Source organism: Astyanax mexicanus, chromosome 19, assembly GCF_023375975.1.
Source record: "Astyanax mexicanus isolate ESR-SI-001 chromosome 19, AstMex3_surface, whole genome shotgun sequence".
NCBI classification, from domain to species: Eukaryota; Metazoa; Chordata; class Actinopteri; order Characiformes; family Acestrorhamphidae; genus Astyanax; species Astyanax mexicanus.
In genome coordinates this window covers 28,452,501-28,465,210 of record NC_064426.1, presented here as the reverse complement: position 1 = coordinate 28,465,210, position 12,710 = coordinate 28,452,501, and the positions used below count along the sequence as shown (strand labels likewise).

Sequence of the window (12,710 nt, the reverse complement as noted above, 5' to 3'; positions counted from 1 at the left end):
AGGACCAGAACTAGTCATTACTAGTAATGAAGTTATTGTTATTTAACATAATAATACATTTATAGTTGCATAATTATTAAACCCCTTATTATACCCATGATGTGATGTAATAGAGTTGAGCTGTTGTTCAGTGTGTGTGTATAGGTTTGTCTGCATGCTCAGAGCTCTTTAGGGTAGTAGGAAGTTCAGCAGCCCCTCCCCCCAAACCCTGCCCCGCCCACCCTGACATTAACATCAGCCGCTCTGCTGTTTCACACACCCCCCCCCCCCCCCCTGCATTCACCTGCATGCGCAGCAGCACTGTAATCCAATACTCATCACCTCCTCTTCCTCCCCCTCCTCATCCTCCACTCTTTCACTTCTCCGGGGGGGTTCATCCCTCTCTCATAATCAGCTGTGAGCACTGATGACATCACGGGGGTCCTGCTGGAGATGTAATTACTGAGTAATGGCTGAATTAATCTGGGTGTTGTGATGCATGATGACGTGGCGATGTTAAACTCTTGCAGATGTGTGACCTCCTGCCTGTGAACTGTGAGTTGAGTGGCAGGCTATGGTAAGGACGCAGGTCTATATGCTAATTAATTAGCACTGCAGTGCAGCCTGTGTGTGTGAGCGCTAACCCTGCTCTAGCTTCTGCAGCTAACGCTAGCTAACCCGCATGTGGAATGAAAAACGCATACTAGCGTGTTGCTTATTGCTTTATAGAACTGTTCATAACTGTATAGTCTTTTTGTTCCTTTCATACAAGCCTATTTTAGTATATACTACTTTTAACATTTGCAGAAATGTTACTTTTTATAATTAAGGTGCAACAAAAAGTTATTTAAGCAGCGCTATAGAAGAACTTTTACAAGTTTGAAGAAGTGTATGTACAGTAGGGCTGCACAATGCTGTATTTTTATGTGGAATGCTGTGATTCGTCTTCATTGCAAACACTTTGTTACATTAATGAACTCCCGCAACCAGTGATCTTACCTTTTCTGAATTTCAGCAGGAAAATGCTCATCCACATACTGGTAAAAAAAAATAAAAATAATAAAAGACCACTTGAAAATGATGAGTTTCTTTGAGTTTACCAAATTGAAAACCTCTGGAATATAATCAAGAGGAAGATGGATGATCACAAGCCATCAAACCAAACTGAACTGCTTGGATTTTTGCACCAGGAGTATAAGGCATAAAGTTATCCAAAAGCAGTGTGTAAGACTGGTGGAGGAGAACATGCCAATATGCATGAAAACTGTGATTAAAACAGGGTTATTTCGTCAAATATTTATTCCTGAACTTATGAATATGAACTTGAGGTCTGTAAGCTCTGCATCTTTTTTGTTATTTCAGCCATTTCTTATTTTCTGCAAATAAATGCTCTAAATTACGATATTTTTATTTGTAATTTAGGAGAAATGTTGTCTGTAGTTTATCGAATAAAACAACAATGTACATTTTACTCAAACATAAACCTATAAATAGCAAAATCAGAGAAACTGATTCAGAAACTGAAGTGCTCTCTTATTTTTTTCCAGAGCTGTATAAGCTGTATCTCAAAAAATAATATCGTTAAACTAGTACTAATGCACTCATAAAGTGTTGTGTTCTTAAGGCTACAGAGCTGTTTAGTGCCAATCTTGAGTTCCCTTCACATTTTCCGTGTAGAAATGCTCTTTTCCACAACCACATAAAAAATAATAATAATTGAACATTTGACTACTGTGCGTGTGCACATTGCAATAATGATACTGAAATAAAACGAACTATTTAAATATTGTGCAGCTCTAATGTAAAGGTTTTTTATCTTTATTGTTAATGAAACCAGTAATAGTTATTGTACTGCAATGAATAAAAAACCTTTTGTAGCACCTTAATTTCAGTTAATAATTTTGCATTGAATTTACTTGATTCATAAGCATGAATCTGAAAACAAAAACTAAATGTCTCATCAACAAATTTACCAGCCAAAAGTTGATGTAAATAAATTTGATGAAAAGTGAAATGAATCAAGGAAAATTCAATGTATTGGATTTTTTTTAGTGAACATGTATATAAAGGAAATCCGCACCATGTACACTGTCTTAAGATACTACAATGTGAATAATGAATAATTTGACTTATTGAAATATTATTTTATATAAAAAAAACATGCATATTGTGACATTTCAAAATGCATTCCAAAATTACAGATTCATGGTGCGCTAATTGTTAACTTGCTAATTTTAGTCAAAATATGAAGCAAGTTTTGTGTTTCTTGTGGGTTAATATATATATATATATATATATATATATATATATATATATATATATATATATATATATATATCCCTCAAAAGTTTGTGGACACGTAACTTAAAATAAATCAAGTAAATAAACAAACATGTTTTCCTTTTTTAGTTAATAATAATAATAATTATAATTGATAATGTAACGTTGTCAGTCTCCAGTCAGTGTCATTCTCATTTTAGATACTCCATATATGAAATTAGGGTCTAGGCTAGATTTAATAAAACAAAAATAACAATATACCACTCTATTGTAAGCATAAGCAACACTGAACCGAGTACCTTAGAACAGGTACCATGTCCCATGACTTTTGCCACGACCCATAGAAACTAAAGAACACTGTTCTGATCTGCAGGATAAGTGTGTGAGGTCTCTTGCTGGATCAAGGAATGTTAAATGCTCACACAACTATTAGGACTACTGTAATAAACATGTTTATTTATTATACTCACACAGAAAGCTAAGTGTCCCCAAACTTTTGAGGGCTTTTGACAGTAGTGCACTGCCACTCAAATATACTAGTGCATCTCAAACAATTAGAATATCAGTGAAAAGTTACTTTATTTCAGTATTTATTTCAAAATGTGAAACTTATATATATAAATATATATATATATATATATATATATATATATATATATATATATATATATATATATATATATATTATACAGAGTGATCTATTTTAAGCGATTATTTATTTTGTTGTTGATGATTATGGATTACAGCCAATGAAAACCCAAAAATCAGTGTTTCAGAAAATTAGAATATTATATAAAACCAATTGGTACTATCTGTAGTGTGGGCAGTGTGCCAAGTCCTGCTGGAAAATGAAATCTGCTTCTCCATAAAGCTGTCAGCAGAAAGAAGCATGAAGTGCTGTAAGATTTTCCAGGAAGACTTTGGACTTGATAAAACACAGTGGACAGCTCTGCTGACAACTTTCATGGAGTTGTGGATTTCATTTTCCAGCAGGACTTGGCACACTGCCCACAATGCCTAAAATACCAGTTGTTCTTATTAAATATTCACATTTTCTGAGAAAATTTCAGCCATAATCATCAACAATAAAAAAATAAACACTTAAAATAGATCAATCTTTGTGTAATGCATCTATATAATTTATGAGTTTCACATTTTAAACTAAATTACTAAAATAAAGTAACTTTTCAATGATATTCAAATTTATGGAGATCCACTAGTATGTGCTGTTGAAGTTTGACTGTAGTTTCTTACAATTGCACAGATGTGGGCGTGTCTTTTAAGGGGCCAGGGCGGGTCCTTGTCCCCGTGATTGCTGTAGAGCAGCTTGAAGCCACGCCCTCTGACGCTGAGCACCATTCAGAGAGCACCATGCTGTGAAGAGAAGATGAAACTCAGCCTAGCCTAGCACTCCCTCTCTGGAGCACGCAGTTCTGATCCTGGACCAAAGCCAGATCCTCCCAGCACTGATGATGGAGCTTCTTCCTCCTCCAGGCTGTTACTGTTTCCATTCTCCTCACCACATATCATAATCCTTCCCAGGAGGCCGAGCAGAAGAGATGCTGTAAACCGCACCCATATCATATCAAATTTCTCAGCTTTTTTATTATTATTATTTTTTTTATTTCTTTTACGGTTTTCCAAGAATTCTTTGAAAGATAAATGTTTATGTGAGTTTAGTATTCTGTGTTTTTAGCTTTACCCGGGTTTGTATTATTAATTGTGCCTTTGAAAAGTGTTTTAAAGCCTCTGGGAACACATTTTATATATTGATTTTGTTATATAATACTAAACTTCGGTATTAAGTGTTCAGCAAAGTTTGAGTAGAAAACACAAAGCAGAAATATGATAAAACACTCCTCAAAAATGAGCAAAATGCACTCCTTAAACCTCTCCAGAGCATTTAAAGATGAGCAATGAGACGCTTTAGCCCTCCAGGTTTAGTTTTAGCTTTAGCTCTCCAAGTTTAGCTGTAGCTCTCCAGTTTTAGCTCACCAGGATTAGCTTTAGCTGTCAAGGTTAAAGTTTCGCTTTGGCTGTCAAGGTTTTCTTTTAGCTTTAGCTCGTCAGGTTTTAGTCAAAACTTTATCTCTCAAGGTTTAGCTTTAACTTTACCCTTTAGCTGCCCTTGTGTAGTTTTTGGATTGTCTTTACCTTTAGCTCTCCAGCTTTAGTTTTAGCTTTAGCTCTCCACATTTAGCTATAGCTCTACATATTTAGCTCACCAGATTTAGCTTTAGTTATGTTTTAGCTCACCAGGATTAGCATTACCTGTCAAGATTAAATTTTAGCTTTGGCTGTCAAGGTTTCCTTTTAGCTTCAGCTCGTCAGGTGTTAGTTGTAACTTTACCTCTCCAGGTTTAGCTCTAACTTTACCTTTAAGACTCCATTTGCAGTTTTGGGTTTGTCTTTACCCCTATGTCTCCAGATTTAGCTTTAACTTTACCTTTAGCTCTTCTTGTAGTTTTTGGTTTGTCTTTACCTTTATCTCTCCAGGTTTAGCTTTAACCTTACTTTTAGCTCTCCATGTGTAGTTTTTGGATTTGTCTTTACCTTTATCTCTCCAGGTTTAGCTCTTACTTTACCTTTAAGACTCCATTTGCAGATCTCTTACTTTACCTTTAGCTCTCCATGTGTAGTTTTTGGATTGTCTTTGCCTTTAACTCTACAGGTTTAGCTTTAACTTCAACTTTATATTACTCCATTTTATGCATAGTTCTGGGGTTTTTATCTTTATCTTTTAACTCTCCAGATTTATCTTTAGCTGTTTAGCTGTAGTTTTAGCTAAATCTTTAGCTCTTCAGGTTTAGTTTTAGCCTTAACTTTAGTCCTCCACAACCTGCTCAAGCTTAAAGAGAAGGTAAAATCATGCTGGCATTGTGATTATCCATAGTTTTTCTAACCCACATACTTTGTGCATTTACGCTTTGGGGAGCCAAACATTTTATAGAACAACACAATTATTCAGAAAAAAAAGTAATTTAGATTTAGGTTCCCGGGGGCTTTAACTGCACAGGACTGGAAGAGAAGGGAGAGACCAAAGCAATCTGAGCTTTAAGTTAAACGGCCTTTACACCTGCAGGGACGCTCTGAGTCTGTGTGTACTGCACTGTCAGCAGACTGTGTTAGGTTTTTATCGTTTTCCTGGCAGCCATATGTTTTTCTTTCTTTGTTTAAACTGTACAAGAATTCATTTTCAGTGCCTCAGAGATTATGCTGGAGTGATTTTCTGAAACCACCAAATATTATATATATATATTATAGGAAGTGGCTTATATAAAACTATTGATTTGTCAAATGGCACACATATGGAAATACAGTATATTGCAATATACCATAGATATCGTTGTTGTCACACAAAAACCTTTTATTTTTATTTTATTTTTTATTCTGCTTTTTAGTTCTTTATATTAGCTGCATTCCAAAGCCTGGGCTGTAGTTTTCTTGCTATATGAAAGCTTTTTATAAAATTTTAAAGGCAATTTTGAGGGAAAAAAAAGCTTTATTTTTTAAAGAGCCACTAAACCCTATACTCCATATTTTATCAATTAATTGCTAAAATGTGTTACTTTAAAGTAATAAAACATATCAGTCCTGCTTAAAATGTTTATAAACATTTTCTTAAACTTAAAAAAAAAAAACATTACCTTTAGCTCTCCAGGTTTAGCTGTAACTTTACCTTTAAGACTCCATTTGCAGTTTTGGGTTTGTCTTTGCATTTAGCTCTCCAGGTTTAGATTTAACCTTACCTTTATATCACTCCATTTTTTGCATAGTTTTGGGTTTGTCTTTACCTTTTAGCTCTTCAGATTTATCTTTAGCTATTTAGCTGTAGTTTTAGCTAAATCTTTAGCTCTCCAGATTTATCTTTAGCTATTTAGCTGTAGCTTTAGCTAAATCTTTAGCTCTCCAGATTTATTTTTAGCTATTTAGCTGTAGTTTTAGCTAAATCTTTAGCTCTCCAGATTTATCTTTAGCTATTTAGCTGTAGTTTTAGCTAAATCTTTAGCTCTTCAGATGTATCTTTAGCTATTTAGCTGTAGTTTTAGCTAAATCTTTAGCTCTCCAGATTTATCCTTAGCTATTTAGCTGTAGTTTTAGCTAAATCTTTAGCTCTTGAGATTTATCTTTAGCTATTTAGCTGTAGTTTTAGCTAAATCTTTAGCTCTCCAGGTTTAGCTTTAGCTATTTAGCTGTAGTTTTAGCTAAATCTTTAGCTCTCCAGGTTTAGCTTTAGCTATTTAGCTGTAGTTTTAGCTAAATCTTTAGCTCTTCAGATTTATCTTTAGCTGTTTAGGTGTAGTTTTAGCTAAATCTTTAGCTCTCCAGATTTATCTTTAGCTATTTAGGTGTAGTTTTAGCTAAATCTTTAGCTCTCCAGATTTATCTTTAGCTATTTAGCTGTAGTTTTAGCTAAATCTTTAGCTCTTCAGATTTATCTTTAGCTGTTTAGCTGTAGTTTTAGCTAAATCTTTAGCTCTCCAGATTTATCTTTAGCTATTTAGCTGTAGTTTTAGCTAAATCTTTAGCTCTTCAGATTTATCTTTAGCTATTTAGGTGTAGTTTTAGCTAAATCTTTAGCTCTCCAGATTTATCTTTAGCTATTTAGCTGTAGTTTTAGCTAAATCTTTAGCTCTCCAGATTTATCTTTAGCTATTTAGCTGTAGTTTTAGATCTAAATTAGATCTTCAGATTTAGTTTTAGCCTTAACCTTTAAAAAACGTTTTTTATTGTGGTCATTTCCTCCTCTCTGCAGCACCCTCTCAGGTTCAACAGTGCTATAGGTGTGGATGATGTGTCCGTGTACTTTGGTACACGGACACAACATCACAATATACACATCAGCCTATCAGCTTTCCCTCTTGCCCCACCTCTAAACCCATACATCACCCAGTGCCCCTCCCAAACTTGCCTTTTTCAAATTGGTGGAGTAATACCAAATAAAAATTCAAGGGGTTTAGTGCCCCTTTAATGGCTAACATTCTCTTTAATTCTCTGTGCACTTACACTGCAAAAAAAGAAAACAAATAGCAAAAGATCACCATGAAAACGGGGCAGAATGGCGGAAAATGACGCCTCCAGAGCAGAATCCGCTTTAAAATGATAGTTTTTAACCATTAAAACTCATTTTAATAAAGCTTTGTTAGACTGTTTCATTCATAGGACAGTCCAGCCTTTACTGCAGCCTAGACTTTGGGATGCCGCTACTGTTTCAAAACATTCCATAATGAATGGACCAATAGAAACGCTCCAAAATTTTCTAATCTTTAAAGTTGTAATTTTTGAGATTTAATTTTTATTTTAATTGTTTTTGTGTGACAGTTCCGAGAAATGTTTTATATATATATATATATAGTTTTGAATATTTTTATGCCTGTGGTGCAATATTGGATGCGTTTGAGTATTTTGTTTTTTATCATGTAAGATCTAGACAATCACTTTTTGGTTTATCTGTTTGATGATAATGTTTTATTGTAAAGCAAGTCATTTTCATATGATTTTACATGGTTTATTATGATGGACCAAAGAGTACAGCAATAAAGCGAATTAAATCAAGAATGAAATCACCAAAGAATCTGCTGGAACTTTTGTTTTTAGTAAATGTGTTTCTGTAAATTCTGCTCCAATATTATCATGTTCCATGTTTCCTTTTTTAAATTTTTCTTTTTTGGTCACTAATAAAAAATGATGTTTGTGTAAAAAGAGTTGGAAAAAGTGCAAAGAATGTGCTGTTCATCTTTTTATTACACATGGTGTTTGGACATCAGCAGCCGGAGTCCGAGAGAGCGTAAAATTAGCCATGCTCTCCATGGGTGGGTGAGTAGATATGACATTCTCTCTCTACATTAATCACTCCCAGTGTGAAAATTTCATTAAAACCTTTTTGGTCTTTAATTAAAGTTAAAGGTTTATTATGTTTCTGCACTTCTATTTTTTCCCTTTTCAGAGGCAGTTTTTTTTTTTTTAGCTCTGTGCATAAAATTCATGCGTTTGAAAGAAAATGTGGATAAATACTTTAACGCTTCAGTTAAACTCAGGAAATAGTGGGAAAATCAGTCTTCAGATTTGTCATTGACTGGTTTCTGTGACTGGTAGTCTCTAAAGGACATTTATAGACCTGTAAATGTTGGTTTATGTTGTTCCATTTTATATGTACTTTTCTACTTTTCTGTGTGCATCTTTAACACACGTGACCTCAGATGGTGTGTAAACTCTGTGTATCTGTGAATCTGGCAGCTGGGTCAAAATGTCATGGACCAACAGACAGTTTTTACTTTTTTAATAGAAATAAAGCTCTGGAGAAAAATAAGAGACCACTTAAAATGATGAGTTTCTTTGATTTTACCAAATTGAAAACCTCTGGAATATAATCAAGATGGATGATCACCAGCCATCAAAAAAGTTTTTTTTTTTTTTTTTTTTATAACAGTACACTGCTACATACAACTGGATGCAAATAGCTTGTGCCTATATATAGATATACATATAAATATATAGATAATAGGAATCAGTTTTAAATTAATATTATTAAACAAACTTTAAAAGAAACTTTATTCAAAATAAAAAAATAAAAGACCACCACTGAGCCATTCCAGTTGAAAAAAAAATAATAATTTGGAGAAATCTGTTATTTTATGTCTTCATTAACTCCAAAGAGCCCTTACAGCACTCTGTCCTTCATTTGAACTTAACCCTCCTATTATGTTGATTTATCAGGAATGGCAATGGTGTTCCGGGGTTAATTTGACCCGGTGCATGTTTAATTATCCAAAAGATGTCTGAAAGTCAGAAAAATCAGTGTAAATATTTAATTACTATCAGTATTTAGTGCAATATTGTTTCTTACCTCTAACAGGTAGTGGTTCATTAAGGATAATTCACTCGTTTTTCATTAAAAAAAAACACATGTTTAAACGTTTTAAATGTTTCACTACTTTACTTTATTACTTTTAAAATAGTATATAAAACAACATTTTTACATTACATTGAAACACAACATTGCAATTTGTTTTAGATTTAGTTTTTTCAGGGTGCAGTTGCAAATATGTGAGATTAAATATTTTAATATTATATATTGATTACACTAATTAAGGCAAGCAGAAGAAGTTTCCTAGTGAAAAAAATACTTTTAACTATTTTTCCTGGATCTTTAAACTTTAAAACGGGTCAAATTAACCCGGAACATAACAGGAGGGTTAAATACATGAACATGTGACACAGAACATCCTGAGAGCATCACAGGACGGTGTGTTAATCATTCATGTTTGTTCATTTGAACTTATTTACAGAATTTAGGTGTGTTGGGTTGGTGCTTGAAAGAAATCTTTCCTTTATCTCCCTTTAAAAGTGTATTTTTGCTTCTACAGAAATGTTTTACATTCCATATAACTAATTCCATTTTAATAAGATATACTTTGTACATTTACAATGTTGACTTTGTGGAGCCAGAATGTAAAGGAATAACAGCATTATACAAAAAAAGTCATTCAGATTAAGGTTCCCAGCCACCAAAAGCAGAGGTGGAAAGTAACTAATTACATTTACTCATGTTACTGTAATTGAGTATTTTTTGTGAGTAATTTGTAATTTTTAAAGTCGTTTTTAAAATAGGTAGTTTTACTTTTACTCAAGTTCATTTTGACACAAGTAATTCACTTTGCTACATTGGAAAACTCCCAATTGCTGAGTACAAAATAAAATGCTGGGAAAAAAAAGCAATTGTCTGAATTTAAAAAAAAAAAAAAGGCGCAGATGCAGTAGTTAAAGCATAGCAATGGCAAGTTAAAAAAAAATAATGGTAAACGGTAAAACTATAAAAAATACAGTTTATAGTCATATATGACCATAACTCTTTAACAGTAAAGAAAAAAAATGGATGATAGAAACCTATACCACTTGTTCTTGAAAATGTTTTATGGGGTGGTCTGAATAAATACTGCCTGAAAGGTCCAAATTATTATGTGGAATAATAATTCATTAAAAACGATTTAATTTATAATTTGTTGTAATTTTTTACATCGAATAAATAAAAGTAACTATGTAACTTTTACTCAAAGTACATTTTAAATTGAGTACTTTTTTACTTTTACTCGAGTAGATTTTTAGATGGGTACTTTTACTTTTACTTGAGTAGAATTCTAGCAAAGTGAAGCTACTTTTACTTAATTACAATTTTTCAATACTTTTTCCACCTCTGTCCAAAAGATATGAAATGTTTTATATTACATATAATTAATTCTGGTACAATTTCTGGAACAAACTGTAAAATTTAAATTTAAAATTTAAGTTATGAATTGTCATATGCCCTCCTGTATCCATTATCAGAACTGGGTCTGGGTTCTATTGGGTTAATGGAGAAATATGAGTCAGTTTTTAAATCAAATTAAATAAAATAACTGATTTCCCCAAAAGGCGTTTCAGTGGAGCGGCTCAATTAATCTCATTATTGCAGTAACTTGTTAAAAATGTACAGCTACATAATTAATAATTCATAAATAAACTGTGTATCACCTCCAGCTTCAAATTCTCAGGAAGGCAGATTCTTCATGCCAAACCTGCTTTTTGTTCATGAGTCCATCGCCATGTGGAATCAACACTGTTATTTTACTTGTGATTCACTGCTCGGTTCAGCCACGTTCCCATTCCATTCTGCACCATGTGGATCTTGCTGGTGTTGCTGGTATGAAGACTCCTGTCAGGCCCAGTAGGCGATGAGAAACACTGCGACTGACAGGCACACAATGAGGTTGACGTTGACCACGTGCCTCATGCAGGGGTCTTCCTCCAGGGAACTCACCACGGCCTCTGGTGGAGGGGGCGGGGCTTTCTCTCCAGACCCCTGATCCATCCCGCAGAGCCAGAGCAGAGTGGCCTTCAGCTTCGACTGAGCTTTCCCAGCATTCCCTGTGTCTGGAGACATGAAGAGCAGCATGATGATTCATAATGTCTGAAATCCAACAGGAGAAAACTGACACTGCAAATAAGGTGTATCTGTGACGTGTACAGTAGGGTGGTGCCATATATCATATCATATCTTATTGTATGCAATATCATTTTTAACATTTTTTAATATCAACATGAACAATATTATACCCTGAAATATTGTGTCATATCATTCACACTAATTATCACATCAGGGTACTACTACTTCTTATTTTATTTTATTTTATTATTTTTTTTTACTGTTTTTAGCAAAATAAAAATTCACACTGTTCTCATTTCCCATTATATAATATTTCTACTAGAGACAGATTATATCTGTCCAGTATCATTTATTTTACTTTAATCCTGGATATATGGAGATATTTGGAGTGCATTATTAGTATCAGTATAATTAGTATCATGACATTTTGGATTATTGACGTCTGTTGCAAATCTGATAAAATTATTGTATTGTTTTTTATATATTAGTTAGGGGTGTGCCATATCATATTGTATGCAATAATAAAACTGTATTTTATTTTGTTGCAGTAGTGTATTAAAATATTTAAAATATATTTTTTTAATTCAGTGTTTTGGCATATCTCCAAAAGTATCATTATCGCAAAAAAAACAAAAAGAAATTATTTTATTACTAATTCATATTAATGCAAGACCTACTCAACTAAGTAAAGAGAAAACAAAAGACGTCAAGAAATGAAGGTCAGTAAATCAAAAAAAAAAATTTAAAAATTAAAATAAATAAATAAATAAAGTATCCCTTAAGAGCAGTTGCAGAGACCATTAAAAACACGATGATGGAAGTGGCACTCATCAGGATCGCCCCAGAAAAGGAATATCAAAAGTTTTCTCTGTTGTTACAGGATATTTTGGAGTATTTTGGTTTGTTTAACACTTTTAAGTTACTACATGATTCTGTATATGTACTGTATAAGTATTGCACATGCCACTGTTTATATGGTTTGATCACAACCCTTTGGCTCCCCCTGCTGGTTAAACTGCAGGTAGCATGGCTACACCAACTGCGGCTGTATAATACAGCTCTGAAAAAAATAAGAAACCACTTCAGTTTCTGAATCAGTTTCTCTGAATTTGATATTTATAGATATATGTTTAAGTAAGATGAACACTGTTGTTTTATTCAATAAACTACAGACAACATTTCTCCAATTCCAAATACAAATATTGTAATTTAGATCATTTATTTGCAGAAAATGAGAAGTGTTTTCATGCATCTCAGCATGTTCTCCTTCACCAGTCTTACACACTGCTTTTGGATAACTTTTATGCCTTTACTCCTGGTGCAAAAATTCAAGCAGTTCAGCTTGGTTTGATGGCTTGTGACCACCCATCTTCCTCTTGATTATATTCCAGAGGTTTTCAATTTGGTAAAATCAAAGAAATTCAGTCTAAACACTATCATGCATTATCAGTGTGAGTTGGGATAAAATAAAAACCTTTTATTGGCTCTTCAGTGGTTTCTCCTCTCTTTTCATCAACTGTAAAGATTC

The 12,710-nt window shown here is 33.4% G+C and overlaps 2 protein-coding genes across 35 annotated transcripts in view; one reads left to right on the top strand and one right to left on the bottom strand.

Moving 5' to 3' along the window:
* arhgap17b (Rho GTPase activating protein 17b) overlaps positions 1–7,964 on the top strand; it is a 70,289-nt gene extending 62,325 nt beyond the window's left edge. For 4 of the 34 annotated variants that reach the window (XM_022673793.2, XM_049467815.1, XM_022673808.2 and 1 more), the window contains 2 exons: positions 3,524–6,484; positions 6,641–6,926. In XM_022673793.2, the coding sequence (XP_022529514.2) occupies positions 3,524–3,639 (116 nt within the window). In that variant the 3' untranslated portion in view covers positions 3,640–6,484; positions 6,641–6,926. The other 30 variants (XM_049467833.1, XM_049467830.1, XM_049467840.1 and 27 more) reach the window with 30 other exon arrangements.
* Positions 7,965–8,794: 830 nt separating this feature from the next.
* The window catches only part of slc5a11 (solute carrier family 5 member 11), an 18,939-nt gene continuing 15,023 nt past the window's right edge, over positions 8,795–12,710 (bottom strand). The window contains exons 15-16 of the mRNA XM_049467846.1: positions 12,657–12,710; positions 8,795–11,169 (exon numbers count right to left, since the gene is read on the bottom strand). The exon at positions 12,657–12,710 is cut by the window's right edge and continues 67 nt beyond it. Coding sequence (XP_049323803.1) covers positions 10,955–11,169; positions 12,657–12,710 — 269 coding nt within the window. The 3' untranslated portion in view covers positions 8,795–10,954. The remainder of the gene's footprint in view (positions 11,170–12,656) is intronic.